Source organism: Haemaphysalis longicornis, unplaced genomic scaffold (assembly GCF_048455015.1).
Source record: "Haemaphysalis longicornis isolate Haplotype H1 unplaced genomic scaffold, Haemaphysalis longicornis Haplotype H1 scaffold_2, whole genome shotgun sequence".
Classification (NCBI taxonomy): Eukaryota; Metazoa; Arthropoda; class Arachnida; order Ixodida; family Ixodidae; genus Haemaphysalis; species Haemaphysalis longicornis.
Genome location: NW_027526295.1, coordinates 241251516 through 241268313, shown reverse-complemented (window position 1 = coordinate 241268313; position 16798 = coordinate 241251516). Strand labels below are relative to the sequence as shown.

At 46.0% G+C, this 16798-nt stretch overlaps 3 protein-coding genes across 11 annotated transcripts in view; 2 read left to right on the top strand and 1 right to left on the bottom strand.

The window, feature by feature from the left end:
* Nucleotides 1–301: 301 nt before the first annotated feature.
* On the top strand, nucleotides 302–7334 carry LOC144170264 (uncharacterized). The gene is made up of 7 exons (XM_077699949.1): nucleotides 302–1456; nucleotides 2039–2101; nucleotides 2255–2344; nucleotides 2413–2555; nucleotides 2656–2764; nucleotides 3657–3773; nucleotides 5334–7334. Exons 1-7 carry the CDS (start codon nucleotides 989–991, stop codon nucleotides 5523–5525), a joined length of 1182 nt encoding a protein of 393 aa, XP_077556075.1. The 5' UTR covers nucleotides 302–988; the 3' UTR covers nucleotides 5526–7334.
* A 315-nt stretch (nucleotides 7335–7649) lies between these two features.
* Nucleotides 7650–13296, bottom strand: LOC144170266 (coiled-coil domain-containing protein 124). 2 transcript variants are annotated; one of them, XM_077699951.1, is made up of 5 exons: nucleotides 13138–13296; nucleotides 12736–12902; nucleotides 10841–10997; nucleotides 9778–9898; nucleotides 7650–8387 (listed from the first exon to the last, which is right to left on the bottom strand). In XM_077699951.1, the coding sequence occupies exons 2-5, from the start codon at nucleotides 12889–12891 to the stop codon at nucleotides 8186–8188; spliced, it is 636 nt and encodes a 211-aa protein (XP_077556077.1). In that variant the 5' UTR covers nucleotides 12892–12902; nucleotides 13138–13296; the 3' UTR covers nucleotides 7650–8185. The 2 variants fall into 2 exon arrangements, with proteins under 2 accessions (XP_077556077.1, XP_077556078.1); XM_077699952.1 differs by having other exon boundaries at nucleotides 13029–13267.
* A 172-nt stretch (nucleotides 13297–13468) lies between these two features.
* Mute (gon-4 like protein muscle wasted) overlaps nucleotides 13469–16798 on the top strand; it is a 47942-nt gene continuing 44612 nt past the window's right edge. For 5 of the 8 annotated variants that reach the window (XM_077699942.1, XM_077699940.1, XM_077699943.1 and 2 more), the window contains exons 1-3: nucleotides 13471–13803; nucleotides 14092–14567; nucleotides 16421–16576. In XM_077699942.1, the coding sequence (XP_077556068.1) occupies nucleotides 13737–13803; nucleotides 14092–14567; nucleotides 16421–16576 (699 nt within the window). In that variant the 5' untranslated portion in view covers nucleotides 13471–13736. Of the gene's footprint in view, nucleotides 13804–14091; nucleotides 14568–16420; nucleotides 16577–16798 lie in introns of all 8 variants that reach the window. The other 3 variants (XM_077699946.1, XM_077699945.1, XM_077699944.1) reach the window with 2 other exon arrangements.

The window sequence follows — 16798 nt, the reverse complement described above, 5'->3', positions numbered from 1 at the left end:
ATCCGTTGCGAATAAATTCACTTTACTCGTCCATTGGAGTTCTAAAGTACTAGAGATGACAGCATAAGCGTAGAGAAGTATAAACGCAACTCTAGTTAATTGTACCGAAGTGCACGTAGCACTTGTAGCACGGCCACACACGTGGTCGTGGTGCCAGAATGCCATGCAGAATGCCCACCGCTCAGGGGGATCGGCCAGAGAAGGGGTGGAAGGGGCGCTCGGGAAACTATGCTCGGGAATTTAAGGAATTATTTTAAGGAAGGAATTTAAGGGAAAAAATGTAGACGGTCATAAAGTAGACGGCCACTAAAAAGAGAGAGAGAATACGTAGTAAACGAGTGCACGTGCGCCCGTACACTTTCGTGCTTGGTCCAGTTCGCGAGCAGAGATCTAGTATTGCTAGTTCATTAGCCTGTAACGAGCAACAAGCTAAAGTTCAGGAAACTTTGCGCTAAGCTGCATTTCCCCCGGCCCAGAGTTGTCATAAATTTTGCGATTTTGTTGATTCGGTCTCCCTGAACACAAACATTGGGCCAAGCTTCCTGAGAAATAAATGGTACACTCAAAATATAGTGTACTATCTAGCACACTATACTCAAAACTTAGTTTTTTCTAGAAAGTAATATGACGTTTTTAGTTTCAGAATCATATTTTTTGGCGCGAAGCGCCATCGACAGCAAACGACTGCCGCGCCATCTGGATAAGCGTCCCCGAACTTAACCGCGGTTTCTGTCACTCGTTTGTATTTGTGTCCCGTTTCTTGGGTGACACTCATATCAAAGTAATTGTTAGAGTGATCGCGACTTCGTGAACGTGCCGCAATGAGTTCAGCTGGAGTGGAGAGCTTCTTCAGTCAGTTGCTGGACACGTGAAAGTAGAAAAGCATGCTCTACAAGGTCGTTTTGCTTGGAGTTGGACAAAGCAAGAAAAGGAGACCTGGAAAAGTACCGGGAGCTTCTCTGTCCATTTGGTTGAGGAAACAGCAAGAATGAAGGGGCCTAAACGCAATATGCGGGACGTTTTAGCACCTACGTGGACTTGCATATTGCTATCGGTGCTAACGATCAGCAGCGGAGCTCATCCCGGTGACTCGCGGGCTCGGCCGAGTAGCACGTTGGCGGAAAGGGGCGTTTGCGAGGTTACCGATCTTGAATTTAGTGTCGGCAGCCACCGCCTCAAAGTGCACGGCAGCGCTGAGAGTACAGAACCGTGCAAGAAGATTGGGCCTTCTTGGGGTTTGGTGGAAGATGACCGTAAGGTGGATCTGGACTCTCTGTTATGCGATCAGGTCTTTGAGGAAGGGTACTACTTCAAGTTCGGCGAGCGGCAGCGGCCCGGGGCATTTCTTCGGGACGTGGCTATCCCGCTGTTCAGCGCGCTTCACGATGAGACGTTACCAAGTAACAAGGACGATCAAGGAGTCTTGTTGCCTGCCATCGAGCAAGCAGATAACGAAGTGGGTATTTCAAAGGATCGCGTTTTTACAGCAATGTCTGCAACCATCGAGCAAGCAGATAACGAAGTGGGTATTTCAAAGGATCGCGTTTTTACAGCAATGTCTGCAAGTTCCCGGAGAGTTACAACACAGTAGCAACGATTGCGGAATCGTTCGGCACTGTCCGACTCAGAATGAAATTGGAAGGGGGGAATCAGACTAGCATCGCCGACTTTTTGCGCCTCCTCCCCTAAGGGGGTAACCATCAACACAAGTACGCTCCCTGTGGTAAAGTGCAGATGCCAGAGCTACATTGTAAGACGGGGCGAGTGCTGCGATGTTTGAACCTGTCTACAACTGCTTAGTGCCAGTCGTACACACGTGGACGAACTAGACTTCCACGCTTCCTTTGTGGGAGAGGGCTAGTGGCCAAGCAACTGCTAAATGCAGGGCACCTTGTGTGAGGGAACAACTGCCAGTTGACTGCTGGGTACAGATTCAAGGGGGCCAAATCAATTAGGGGATCTTGTTACTACAATTAAAGTGCCACTCAAGTGTGAAGCTTGGCCGGTGTAAAGTGAAAGCTCTCTCTTTTTGTTCCAGGTGATCGACTGGGACACAGACTTTTTTCTTGAACCTTTCCTTTTGAAAAATCAGCTGATACAGGTGAGCTGTTCCTTTCAGATTCTCGCAAAACAGGAACTGAGCCCACTTGGATGAGGAAAAATGTTGGGAGACCTGTTACATACTTTTTTTTTTTGGTGCTGATAAGGCTGGGCTGTGTTCTCATCTCCCTCGTTCTTTTTTTTGACAAATCAGGCGATCGCAAGGGGATGCAGTGTCTTGCCCCTCGACAAACGGCTCTCGGCTGTCAACAAGACCCTGTGTTTTAGAAAGGCATACTTTGGGGTGAGTTTGCACACACTCTTCTTTTTTGAGCTAAGTGATCGTCAATGCTTTTAAACCACATTATGCAGGTTCCGCAGCTGAACAACAAGGAAGCTGTCAACGCAGTCCCTTCATTTATTGAGAGGGTCAAAGAAACACTAGCCATTCACAATGCGAAACCAAATCTGAAGGAACAACTTAGAATTGGCTTGGCCCTTCCAGTCTCGCATGTGTAAGTAGCACAACACCTGCAGGCGGTTGCGAGCACGTGCAATCACTGCAGCAACAAAATGGCATTCTCATGTGCCTCATACACTTCTTTTTCTCTACAGGACAACAAATGCTTTGACACCGGATGACAAGAGTATGATATCCAAGAAAATCTCAAGCTTTGCCAAGGCTGTAAATATTGACTACAGCACCTTGTCACTAAAAGAGCAGGTATGCTGTTAAATTCTTAGACACTTCCAAGGCCAAATTCTGTGGAGTGCCAGAAGTTTTCCGGCGGGGTTGATTTCTCGCGCGGTCTCGTGGGACTGGTGCTGCATGCAGTTAACCCCAACGTTTTAGTGCATCCAGCCCATTGACGATATGAGAATTTGTCCGTGCCAGAAAAATTCTGGCTTCGCCGCAGAGGGCCCTGTTATTTTGGTCAGAATAATTAAACATTTCGAAGGAACACTACTTCCTGTTCTTTATACTATTTCATACACTGTACTGATTTGCAAAATGTAGTGGTAAACTGAAGCTAATCAGTTCCCCGGAGACGTTCTGACTACTTTGTCATCAACTGCACGTGGAAGCTTGAAACGCTTCTTATTCTATTATAAAAAAAAACATCGTATGGTCATTGAACTAGGGTGGAATGTAAGAAAAGCAGGTAAGGAATGGAGGAAAGCAAAACTTAGAAGAGGTTAGAAGCACAGCCTTCGGAGGGCCTCCTTCCGGTTCTATTTTGCACACCCTCACATGTAAACTGCCTTTAATCACCTGCTCCCTTCAACTGTTGGGTGTTGGCTGGGTGTAAAGTGCAGTGGGTCGGCCTGTCGGCACTATGGCTACATCTACAGCTACATGGCTTCGGCTACAACACCGTGGTTCTGGTCGTTCGCTGGCCGATAGAAACCCACCAACTTTCTACCACACTTCTCTTGCTGCACAGGAACAGCTCGAAGCCACCTCTCCCAGGCTTTCTCTTCCTCCATGTCCCAAGGCATCTTTTGCAGTATTGTTGCAGTGGTTGGGCCCTGCAAACATATAGCCACTGAATGTTGTCACCGTGTGGTGGATGTCCCGCTCTAACAGGTTCCTCGTTTGCTAAACTGTTTTGCAGGTGCTGCAGACACAGCAGCTTGATGTACTGCTAGTAGCCGGTGAAGATGCCACGTCACTTTCTGGTGCCCTCTACCTGCCACCCTGGGGAGTGGTGGTGAGGCTGTTAACAAGAAGCGTAAGTTAAAAGTGGTATATGGCCTTCAGCAGGGTTACAACGCTCTAGTGGCTTGGCTTAATGATTAGTGAAAAGTCACTCGGAGAGTAGTCTGGCTTAAAAAGCGTTTGCATCAAATCCTACCTATGCTGCTAAAGCCTTGTTTAATTAAAACGGTTATGGTGTGCCACAGTTTTGCGCGTACTCTTTGTCAAGTTATGCTTAACAAGATTCTGCTGCATTTTTAGCCCTACTTGTACAGGTGCAGGTGTGTTCCCTGACTGCAGTAAAAGCTAAAGAGAACATTCAGTGATACCTACTGCCTGTTTTCATTGACTGCAGCAAAGCTGAACAAAGCCGAATGAAAACATTTGTCAATGAGCTTTCCTTGTGAAATTTATGCCTTTTGCAAGGCAGGGATAAAAGGGGGATTAGTCTTGTATATTTTTTGTAGTGCATTACGCTGATGTCAGCGTGATTATCAATGCAGGAAGTTCCTACTGTGACTTGTGATGTGACCAGTGTAACACCGTGCAAATTCATCACTGATCTGGCAGTTACTGTCCCTGACAGCATATGAGCAGTAGATGTGGTCTTTACAGGTATTTTGCATGCATCAGCAGCTACGAGTCCTACAAGAAAGCATAAGCATAAACTGCGGCAAGTTTTTAAGAAAATGCCGCTGCCTTGCACAGAAAAAGAATGCCACAAATCATGCCAAAATATTAGTAAACAAGAGGTGTCAAAGTATATTGCAGCAAAAAGGTCACTGAATTATTGAATTTTCAATCATTAACAAAAAGAGAAAAACTTGCCGAATCAAAGGTTCCACCTGCTTGTTTGAGAAAAATTATCTGCTACAAACTAATGGGTTTGTCCTTATCTTCTGTGTCCGTGTGTTTTTTGTGCGCCTAAGATTAATGTTATGGAATACCAACTAGCCCGAACACGAGCCCTTCTTGAACGAATGGGATTTTTGGTTCGGCCACTCTGGTGTAGCTGCCTAACCTTTGGCTGCAAGTGAACTGTTTGTTTTGGCTAATTGGTAGGCTTGTAAATGGAAAATGTTGCGCTGTGAAAGTTTGAAAGCGATCCTGAAAGAGCCTTAGCTGCCTATGTCATCCTTCACAACCCTTTGCAAGCTTTTTCAACTGAAACCCAGGCTGTAACTGGTCATCATTTGCTTTGACAAGGGGCAGCCACTGTGCGCAGAGTATTGAACATGGAGGAAAAGCACCACTGGTGAACTATATTCGAAGGTACTATAGGCAAGGAAAGCTGTGTTATTACTACTAGAATACTTTTGGTCATTTGTTCTAATCGATAAAGTGTGAACGATGATGAAGGGACCTCCAACCTTTACCACAGGGGACTGCTTTTAATTGCAGCATGCTATTTAGTTTGACTAGAGCTTTTTAAGTTCCATCTCCAGTGTTGCCGTTTTCAACCGTGACTCAGTGTCACGCATCTGATTGGGGATGCCTGCTTGTGTCATGCAACATTTAAAAGCTACACGCAAAGGACAAGGCATGTGTAGATACGGAGGACAAAAAACAAAGTGGTCCTGTTTGCTCCTTGCAGGACGGGCAGAAACAGGACCCCCTGCAAAAGCTCTTGGAGTCCAGAGGCGTGCTTCTCACAGCAGCCACCTACCAGGGAAGTGGCAGAAGCCTCAATGATGTACCATCATCCAGAAATAGTGCAATTTCTAACATTGAAGAAACACTCCGTAAAGCTGTGGCAATTGTCCAGCATAATTTGCAGAAACTTTGAACCTCAGCCAAGATCTGGAGCCTGGCAGTATTTTACAATTTCGTACGATTATGATGGAGCGTGTAATTCAAGCACTTGGTGTTGAATCTTTGCTGCACCTAGTGATGTGGTTAGACTGCTGCATTCCTTATCAGGGCTCAAAATGTACTACAATAGTTCCAGTTAGTCTACAAAACATTTGTAGCATTGAACATGTATACTATTAACGTATTTAAACTAGCTTCTATAGAGGAATGTCATCAGTGCATGATAAAACATGCCAGCAAGGAACCCTATGCGTTGTGCAAATAATTCAGAGCCTTGAAAAGGGCCGCATAACCCGCCGCGGTGGCTCAGTGGCTAAGGCGTTGCGCTGCTGAGCACGAGGTCGCGGGTTCGATTCCCGGCCGCGGCGGCCGCTTTTCTGATGGAGGCGAAAAGCAAAAACGCCCGTGTGTACGAGATTTCGGCGCACGATAAAGATCCCCAGGTGGTCAAAATTAATCCGGAGCCCTCCACTACGGCGCGCCTCATCGCCTGCGTTGCGTCGGCGTGTTAAACCCCGCAATCAATCAATCAAATCAAGGGCCGCATAGATGTTGCTCACACAAAAACTGCACTGCAGCATACCGAATTTGCACAATTCTTATGCGCACTTTTTTTTTTTCTAAAAGTAACCTTAAAATTTGTGTTCGCATTACAATCAGGCTCAATGCCGAAATCAGCTTCAAAGCACCCAGCAGCATTTCCATGTACACAAACACTTTCAAAAATACAATTCAGTCCAACCAAAACAAACTTCCTTTCGAAATTTTTGAGTAAACTTTCCTAAGCGTTGCAATCGGGGGCACGTTAGAAACGTGCAAATACAGTATTTAGTTAACACTGTATTTCATAACAGTACTTGCCTGCTTTATGAATAGTATTTAGAAAACTGTCTTTACGCGGTGGAGTGGTTTTTGGCTATGAAGAGTGTATTACAGTAAACCTTCGTTACAAGAGACACTCAAGGGACCCAGGAATTATGTCTTTTGTATTGCGGTGTTGCTAACATGGCAAGCAGGAGAACCAACCAAGCCGTTCTCATTCAAATGTCTCGTAACCAAGTGTCTCTTGTAATGAGGTTTTAGTGTAGTGGAGAGTTGATAAGATTACCACAGGCTTTTTTTTTTTTTTTACTGATTCAGCAATAAGGTAACTGTGGCCTAGCTTTGAACCAGTGACTGTGTGTGCTTATCAGCAGGGTGACCGAGTGTTCACAGGTTGCTGGAAAACAGCAACATATTGAGACATTGGTTGGTGTCCAAGGGAATGCGCCTTTCGAATGCGAAATGCCTTTAATGCTGGAAACATTACTGGAAACACAACATATCAACGACTTTTAGTGGTCGTCTTTATCCCAATTTGATTATGAGTAGGGGCAGGAATCTTTTATGGGTGCTCATTAACTGGGCAAGCATAGGCAGCAATTTAAGAGAAATATTTTGCGAATAGGTATCACCCATAATGGAGTTTGTAGCTATCCCAAGTGAACGTGCACGATGAAGGAGGCCTTAGAAACTCATATCACATATCCAACTTGAGACGTGAGCATTCACCCTGCATTTTCTATGCGAGTTTTCGTGCAATACAAGGATTTTCCATATTTGCACCTTTGCCGCTCAGTGACCCTTACGATGTGATTGCTGTTCTCTGTACTCTGCGAATTGTTAGAATAGGATTAACTTGCTATGTCTCTCTATGAGTGTACTAACGGGTGTTTTTCTCATGTTTTATGTTTTTGATGCATGTTTTTACATCATCTTACCCTTTAGGAACTGTTTTTTTAAAGAAATATTTATACTGATCAATTTATTTGCTCAATACGTAACATTCTTTCTTTTTTTTAAAAAAAAAAAGGAACACCTTTACAGTTCCAGGCTGCCCTTAGTGCAATGGGGGCACTGTCACTGAAAAGTTAAATAAAAATGAATTTCCCAAAGAAGCTGACGTGTCTTCCTTCACTGTTTTTTTTTTATCTTTTGGTTGACACACAATGCTGTAAGCACTAATACACAGTGACATCAATGCACGCTAGCTCTCTACTCGAAACACAAGTTTAAGAGAGCTAAACTATGGGGTGAATAAAAGGAAACAATTTTCTCGTTTTCACTCAGTTCATTTCCGTTCACAACAGCAGCAAGTTAGTGCCCACTAAGAGATCTAGTATTTAGCAATCTGGCACATCCCACAATTCTCACTAACGAAGGAAAAAAGCTGAAATTTTTGTAACAATGCAAAGTGTGAAACTCCACTGGTTTTGCATCTTGAGAGCAACCCACAGCGCTTGTTACGCTTTATTTATAAGCTTCGCACTCGTTCTGTGAAGGGTTAAAAATGAAATAAACAAATCTGCTCATTAAATATCTTCTCTGCTTGCATCTAAAAGTATTCAATACCAAGGACCTTCTCGCACCACTGAACACTCGTTACCAGTGGCCACTGCAGCAGGTGAAGTCCGTGACAAGAAACCTTGAAATTGTGCGCACACGTTAAAACACCACGGGCCGCCAATGGTGGGGGGTGGCCCAATGTTCTCCCTCGACACAGCAGCCCCACAACTTATCACCGCAGTCAGTTTCAGCAAGCCTGTGATGCCTGACAAGTGACAGGCAGTAACTAAGGGATGTGCGTCTGTGCCCTCAGCACTTGCGGGCGGCGTGTATCTGGTTGAGTGGGTTCTCGGGCGACTTCATCCAGTCCTTGCGGATCATCTGCTTCAGCTGGGAGAGCCGCAGGTTCGGGTTCTCCGCCTTGAGCAGGGGCAGGTTGGCCTTCTCAAACGCATCGTAGGCTGCCTTGGCCCTCCTCTCGGGGTGCCTGTCCACCGGGGCGTCCTGCACACTGCATGCCAGCACACAAGCCTATTGCGATGGCTTCCAAGGCCAAAGAAACAGAGGGGCATAGCAAACAATATGCAATGGCATCCCGAGTGCTGGCAGAGGAACAAACCTAGCTAGCCCAAGATTTTGTTACACTCCTGTCACACGGCAAATCTAACCTCATTCAAAGTGAATGACATTAGCTGCTACAGACATTTGGTTTGGCAGTGCGGGTCTACATGGCGAAACAAATGTCATTTGGTAGTGATAGCAATGACGATTAGCAAGCTCACAAAATTATGGTTCAAGTGCGTCTAGAATGTTTTCACACAATAGTTCTTGAAAACAAAACAGATACTTCTTTTTTTAGTTAAAATGAAGAAAATCACTTGGTTGACATACGTAGACATCACAAGCCGAGAGAAGCCCGCAAATAATCTGTATCACGGTAGTGCGCACATTGGCGACAAGACTTTTTTTAGATGCGGAGCATCTCATGCTCAGGGCTGTGTCCCTCCCTCCCTTGTCGTCCGCACTCTACTGTGCATGCGCGTCTCTTCAGCCCCGTCAGCGTTTCGGCTGACGTCAGCCCAGTCCACTATAAAAAGAAATAGTTAGGCAGCGCCCGGTTTCGATCCCACGACTCTCTGGCCGCAACGGGAGGTACATGGCGCTCTTCCCACTGCGCTACAAAGCGAGACAGTAGCATGTGCTACGAATGCGCCTTATGTCCTTCACTCATTCAAACTACATCAAGAAGCTACTGATACAATGAAGGCACGCAAAGCTGAACGTCAACGGAAACGACGAACTGAATACTAATGGAAACTTCAGTCGACCCCGTGGCTGCTTCGCATACTACTCAGGGTTCCCCTACGGGAAGATGGTGTAATTTTTTTTTTTGTAAGTGCTCGTTTGTCTCTTTATTTGGAAAACAATATGAAGGGGAAAATATAAGTTTACTGACAGTTTTTAGGAACAGTATAATTTGGTTTATTACTGAACTGTCTTGCCTAGTGACGCGCCACTGCTGTCAAGGCTACTCATTTGGCTGCTGAATGAGCTCCCCAACCTAATTTAGCCGCTAAATGCCATTCGCCTCGAATGTCATTCGGTATTCTCGTGTAGCGCTGAACTAATGAAATTTAGAGCAAATGACATTTGCTCTACATATCATAAGAGCTGCCTTGTGACAGGGGTATTATACTCCTTGTCTTCTCCACACTTAAACTGGAAACTACAATAAGTACTGAAAGCAGGCATCAGCATCTTAGTAGCATGCCCCGATGCGCATCATTGCCTGCTACACTGATAGGACTTGCGCCAGGGATGACAGCACTGGGGCTGCACCAGTGTAAAAGCAAATTGGCGGAACTGGTTATTAAGGGGCTTATGATAAAGCAGAACCTTGCCTCAGTACAGCGATAGCATCTTCCACAGTCCGGGCTTCATCTCCTTCCACTATTACACGGTTGATGTTTTCCTCCAGGGGCTTCTCATGCAGCAACAGGTCTTCCGGGTTCTTCTGCGCCTCTGTGGACAATAATAGCAGAAACATTTACCAGCCGAATCCTATTTTTAAGAACGCACACCTACGGGGCAGGCTGCCATTTCCCCAAAGTAGAAATTGGAAATTTCATTTAAAGGCAAGACCCATCTAAAAAATCGCAATTTCGTAGAAGCAGAATTTACGTTGGTGCATTTCCCCAAGATGAACTTCACGTATTGCAGTTTAATATCTGCATGAGTTGTGCCAATGCATATAACGTTGGCCAAATTGCTTTGAAGCTGTTGAGGTAGTCTAAAGCTGTGAATGGTGACTGCTCAGCGCTGGAAGAGAATTCACATGACAAATGAAAAATGCTGACATGCAGGACAAAATTCCTCCTCCCGCTTTGCACCACTCTGCTGGTTCAAATACGAACTGCAGAAGGGGAACTACTTGACTCCTGCAAGTCTCTGATGAAATTCCACCGTAATTCTTGCAGTGACTAATATATATGAGCACTCAGAAACACACAGGTGAGGCCGGGGCTTGTATAAAGCATGCCGCCTTAGTCACTCAAAATGATTTTTAAGGTGCTGTACAAACCAAACTTTGCTGCAACAAAGGCCACATTTTAAAGTTGGCAGGGTAACACAGGGAATTCGTAGATGTAAAACTCGTGATGCAACCACACCAACCACAGTAAATACAAACTTGGTAACAAGGCAGACCCATGTTGAAGCAATGTTGATTCTTTGCTTGTTTGTTTCATAGTTTGAACAATGGCACTGCAGTAGAAACACTCAAACATGTCAAACACTTGAAGAAGGTGTAGTAGATGAAAAAGTCATCACCCAAAGGGAGCACGAGCTACGTATTGTACAGTAGGAGCAAGTTTCCGTGACGCAATTAGAGAAAAAAAGTAACAGCAAAGGACATTTACTGCGAAAGCAGTAAAGCAGCAAGATGCTCCACTGTCCTGTACTCACTCTGCTGCTGCCTCTCAGCGAGTGCTGCAATGTCTGCCCTGGTCACCTTCTCGGCTCGTGCCTTGGCCGCCTTGATGCTGTTCATCTCTTCATCGTACATCTGCTTGAGCGCCGCCTTCTTTTCAAGCTGCTCCGTTTTCTTCTTGTCCTTCTCCTCCTGCAAGGCACACGCATTGCTTGCAGTTATTACACGCATTACAGCACAGTTATGAGCTTCCCATGGCGAACTGGAGATGAAAAAAATTCATTCGAACTGTAGATGAAAAGAGTTTATTGAATACTCCCCTCCTCATTCTGCCCTTCATGTTAGTGAAGGTAGGGCAACAGAGAACTGTCCCTCCCCTTGAAGAGCGGGACTGGCATTACTCCCCTCACGAGGGTGTGTCACTCTGGCCTACTTATCTGGCACCGTGTTCCATGAAAATGGGGATATTCAAATCAAACATAGCCTCATTTTCATCTCACACTTTCACTTTTAATGTATCCAAGCTTCAGCGTGCTGTTCACTGCAACGATTTACCTTTAACTAAAGGCAGTATCTAGCATTCCGTCCAGACGGGATGGTAGTTGTCACTAAAGTTCCGTCCAGACGAAATGAAAACTTCCAAATACTGCTAATCAGACGCCAGGGCCATTGTGGTCATTGGTGCAGTCTATAGAGGATACGTCTCCACCTGTGCATGTCATGGTCCCGGGTTCAACTCCCCCAAATTGTTTCTTTATTTTTTGACCGGTGGCTGTGGCTAGCATTTTGTGATAGCTACACTACACATGTGCTTTACAATTTACGCAGTGACAGCAGTTGGTCTCAATTTTTACCCAGCCTGCTGAACCACTACCACTTACTGAATCCACAGCCGACATGGCCATCGCTAGGGTTACATCCCATCATGTGTAATTATTAGCAGTGACTCTGGCTAGTCAGTGAGTGGAAGCGATTTGGCCATTTGGGTTAAAGTCAAGACAGACTGCCCAAGTGGGTGTGAAATGTGGCTTGGAATTACGTCTGAACAGAGCTAGAGTTACGTGCGATTGTCAGTAAGTATCAATACGAATTAATAAGCAACAGTGACTCTGACTAGTCAGTGAGTGGAAGCGGTTTGGCCAGTTGGGCTAAAACGAAAGACAAACTGCTCGCACTGCGAGTTTTTAAGCGAGCATAAAGATGGCGTTCCGCCTGGACGAAAATTTAGTGACAGCTGCCATTCCATCTGGATGAAACTCGTAGCTACTTCCTCGGGGTTCTGTCTGGGCGGTACTTTAGCATTTCTTATCCTTCTGTCTGGACAGATTTTGACGACACAGCCTTAACTAGAACCTCAAATTTAAATCAGTACTTAAACAGAGAGCATTAACACCACAGTAGGTAATGAATTTCGTCTGAACTAATAATTTTGTCCCTCCTGTGTAATACCCTCCTGCGAGAGGGCCTTTAGGGGGGGTATTCTGAATAAATAAAAAAACAATAGCACATGGATTTGGTTTTGTTCGCTATGGTTTAATGCACATTTCGCTAGAAATAGGTTCTACGCGGGGATGAGGGAGAGAGAAAGACTGAGAAAAGGTTTGGCAACGTTTAGAGCCTCGGCGGAGCTGCCGCAGTGGTATGTCAGTGGGACTGCAAAAGATTTTAACATCACATCTATGACACATTTACATTGCACGTTCACGATGATTTGCAGACAAGCAGTGAAGGCACGTCATACGGTGCGAACAGCTCTTTATTGTGAAATCGGACTAAATTAGCTGTAAAGAGCTGATGTAAGGGGCTAGGTGGATAGGTGAATTACAACTTTATAGCGACTATTCACACGTATGGTCAGCTTAAACGACGGCGTCGGGAAAAGGGACTGTATACGGCGGCTGCTTGGCTGAACAGCTGGTATTGTGCTCACCTTTCTCTGTTGTTTTCTGGCAATGTGCTTGTCATCATCTGCCCAGAGGGCTTCTTGCTCAGCCCTTTCTTTCTTTTCTTTTTCAGCTGTCTTGACAGCTTCCTTTTTAGCTCGGGCTTCGGCCGACTTTGTGTTGGTGCCGAACTTTTTTGGCATTGTAGGCTTCCCTGTGAATGAATAAACAAGAACGCCCACGGTTAATGAGGCAATACATCGGGGCAATACCCGCATTACGAGAACTAACCGCAGATATCCTTACTGCTCGGATAAGTTCACACGCAAAATTCACTAACCGAATCGAAAATACGACAGAGTTCATTTGCAGACAGCCTGGGTCGACGGGTAAAGCACACGAGCAATAAGCCTCTGAAAGGAAATATTGCTCAGTAGTTGTGACCTTACTTTGTTGGGGTGGTCTGTTTTCCTTTTAACTTGAGAGTAAGATGAATTTCAGATCAACAGGGCAATGCAATTTACTTCCAAATAACAGGTCCGCTAATCATGACGGTCATCCCGTGCCAACGCCAACTATGGTACTTGCGATCCTAGCGACACAGTGGCTTCAATGATCGAAAAATAAATGCATTACTGTGAAACAAATATACCCTTCAATTTAACGCTAGAAGAGCTTTTTAGTGTGTTATTTTTTTGCGCTTAGGTAAATATATTTTGTCATTTTTATTTACGGTGCTGTAGTCGGCAGCTACAAGGTTTTCGCAGTTTTCGCTTTTTGTGTTGTTGTGGTTGTTGTATGCCAAAAGTGACGCTGACTGCCGAAGGCTCGTGAAACCCTCCCTGTTCTGTGGTGAAAGCTCACCACGGCACGAGAATGATGTTAGGTCGCGCGAAACATGATTGTCCATGCTCAATCTGCTAATGAGTTTTGGAATCGGTTCCGAATTCCACCCAGGCGTGCATGCGTCCTACCGACGATCAAATCTTGACGTTAACTCACGGTGTAGTAGCGGCAAGCGGCTAGCATCTCAGCACCTCGGATCGAAATGTCCAGCGATTCCGACGGCAGAGTGCAAGAAACTGAAGGAATGCCGCCCGTCACTTCGACAACCGGTGAGCTTTTTGCTCCGCGTCGTTTTTTCGGTAGCACTGCGCGCAAATTCTGCTTGCATGAAGACTTATTATCTTAGTTTAGTGTCAAGCTTGGAGCTTCAGAAAAGGAAGTCGTCTTCTCGAGGCGACAAACGCGACTTTGAAGATCGCACTGCATGTTTTAAACTAAAGACATTATCTTGCGTCGCTTTTATGTTCCTTAGGGTACGAGCAGCATCTTGGGCAGGGTTGTAAGCGTTGTTTTACTCTGTGTACTCGAGGGCTTTCAAAATGAACGCTTATATACAGGGCAACCCGAGACCGGTGGCTCGACTTCAATCGCGCCGGATGGGACGGATGTGCTGAATACCGGCCGAAGGAGTCCTGGGGTGGACGGCGGCCCGCCGCTTGTCATCTGCGAACAGGACGAGGCACCGGAGACTGCAGAGAGCGGCTCGGAATGCTGCAATATCACGCCTTCTACCTCGTCGTCTGAAGGCGGGCAGCGCGTGCGAGACACCGCGAATCAGCAGCCGGATGGCGAAGGCGATTCCGCCAAACCGGTGGTTCGTACCGCCGCAGACTCCAGCTGTGAACCGCCGCCGCCACCTTCGACAGGCCATCGGCGCAAGCGGCCCAGGGAAGAGCGCAAAGGCAAGAAGAAACACAAGAGGCCGCGGCCCCCGCCGACGCCGGTGCCCGAGGAAACAGACCTAGACCGCTTCTTGGAAGACACGGCTGAGAAGAACAACCTGACTGTGCAGAATGTCAAGAACATAATACGGGTCAGTCATTTCAGTAGTACAAGTAAGATTAAAGTGCCATCGTGGTGTAACTTTGTAAACATATCCATTTCGAAGTAATAGTGGAGCTGTTCAATTTTCAGTCGTGGACTCGTTATGGATAGTTTGCGGGTAGTCTGAGTACTCTCCTCGCCGTAGAAATATATGTGAAAAACAAATGCCTGATTGCTTCAAATGCCTGATTGCATCTCGGAGCCGGGGGAGAGCCCCAGTGAAAGCGTTATATTGCACTCAAGGGATGAACAACAACAGGAGTCGCCACGTTGTGACGTGCCCTGGTCGCAGCTGACATGCATTCTCTATTCTTTTGCTGCCCTTAGAACAAATCGTGTGAGTTGTTTATCTAGAAATCTTAAAGATACTCTCTATGGAGTTGGGAATGTTTACTAATTGATTGATTGTAGGGTTTAACGCGCGGACGCAACGCAAGCGATGAGGCGCGCCATAGTGGAGGGCTCCGGATTAATTTTGACCACCAGGGGATCTTTAACGTGCGCCGAAATCTCGTACACATGGGCGTTTTTGCTTTTCGCCTCCATCAGAAAAGCGGCCGCCGCGGTCGGGAATCGAACCTGGGAATGTTTACTAATTGCTTTACCAGTTTGAAGTCTAGAATGCATAGGCAGGGGTGGAAGTGCTGCTCATTTGCTCCACACTGCGCCATTCTGCTTTTCCTGTGCCATCCTTCTCCAAAATGCATTATTGCGCCAAAACTGCTCCGAAGCGCTGCCTCGATGTGCCCCCGAATAAAAGCCAATTCAATGCCAGTCGTTTTGCACAGGGAGCAGCACAGACGCATTCGTTGAGCTGTCATTTGCAATATGGCAAGCTCAGGTGAGCTAAGGCCTGCTATGTCATTCCACATAATCTCCTCCTCTCTGTCTCCCCACGAAGCTTAGGAGGAAAATTGGTGGTGGGTAATACGCGAATTTCGCCCCGAAATGAAACTTTGCCCCACTGCATGCTGCGCCGTGGCGTAAGAGTCATCACCAGCCCTCTTTGTAATCTTTTGTAATTATTGTTAAAAGCAAAATAGTATTACTGTTCAGTCTATCTTATTGCGAGTATGCTTGCCCCTCCAAAGGTCAGATGCCGCCGCACCGTGCCACATGGAACAGGATGAGATTAAAGGCACTGCCCAGGAATGAATGATGGGAGAGCTTCTAAAACTACCTAGCAGCTATCTCATCTTGGGAGATCATGGTTTCCGTACAGCAGTTCTTTCTTTTTCTTGCTGCGCTCCCCCCATTCCCCCGCCTCCTGCTCCGCTGTTTACACACATTTAAAAAAAGGTTTCATAAACAGTGGTATGTTTTTTTACGGTGGGATATGTTTAAGTAACTTCAATTAAATTTTCAGGTTACAGCGGATGCAAGTAATTTTTTACTTACGGTTACGTTGGACGTAACTTTAATTTCAAAAATTGCATGCCTCGGTCCGAGTCACCTGAGTCAAACTGGATACGTTATTCCGGGAAGGGGCTAAATGGGAAAATAAGAAACGGGAAGTTCGTTTTGTACCAGGTTGAAGCGGGAGGGAACAAACGAGAAGGTCGAAATGGGAATGGGCTTAAACGGGAACCTCCCATTGGCCAAAGTAGCAGCCAGGACAGATGTTGACAGTTACAGTGTGGCTGTTGCACATTGTAACGCCGTTGTTTTTGCTTTCAAGACCAACTGCCAGCTGAAACACGTCGCGAAGCCAATATAACGTGGCTGGTAGCTTGCGACACAGCACCGAAGAATGAATTGTCCTAGAGCGAAAAAAAAAAAAAAAAAACGTTGTGTTCATTGCTCTTGCACAGTAATAATGGTTGCTGCCTCTCCTTCTTGCAGAAAGTGGTCACAAACACCCGTGTCCTAGCCATGCTACAGAAGAGCTCCCTGTCTCAAGTGGCAGCCGAAGCGGCCGGTGTAGACCTCGAGTCGCAGCCCTTTGAGCCAAAGTTCACCAGGGCCAAAGCAAGGGAGATCATGGAGAAGCAGCCTCACGTAAGTCAGCCGTGAATTTTCGAATGCACTGCATTGTGCGGAGCAGGCGACAAGACAAAACCTGGTTGTTCATTTTGTTTTGTGGCTGGCCCGGTCTGTATCTGATTACAAAAGCATGTAAAGTCTAGCATGATATGCATGTAAAGTGTAGCATGTTATTTATACATTTAAATTACTGGGGAATAAAAGCCCCCGGTGCTCTTATTATTGCATTTTTGCTCA

Bases quoted from the DNA above. Each gene is read 5' to 3' on its own strand.
- LOC144170264 (XM_077699949.1), top strand. From the start codon at position 989: ATGAAGGGGCCTAAACGCAATATGCGGGACGTTTTAGCACCTACGTGG. The intron at 2,765-3,656 runs GTATGCTGTTAA...ACTGTTTTGCAG, and splicing joins CCTTGTCACTAAAAGAGCAG to GTGCTGCAGACACAGCAGCT. The intron at 3,774-5,333 runs GTAAGTTAAAAG...TGCTCCTTGCAG, and splicing joins TGAGGCTGTTAACAAGAAGC to GACGGGCAGAAACAGGACCC.
- LOC144170266 (XM_077699951.1), bottom strand. From the start codon at position 12,891: ATGCCAAAAAAGTTCGGCACCAACACAAAGTCGGCCGAAGCCCGAGCT. The intron at 10,998-12,735 runs GTGAGCACAATA...TGTGCCTTGCAG, and splicing joins CCAGAAAACAACAGAGAAAG to GAGGAGAAGGACAAGAAGAA. The intron at 9,899-10,840 runs GTGAGTACAGGA...TATTGTCCACAG, and splicing joins CGCTGAGAGGCAGCAGCAGA to AGGCGCAGAAGAACCCGGAA.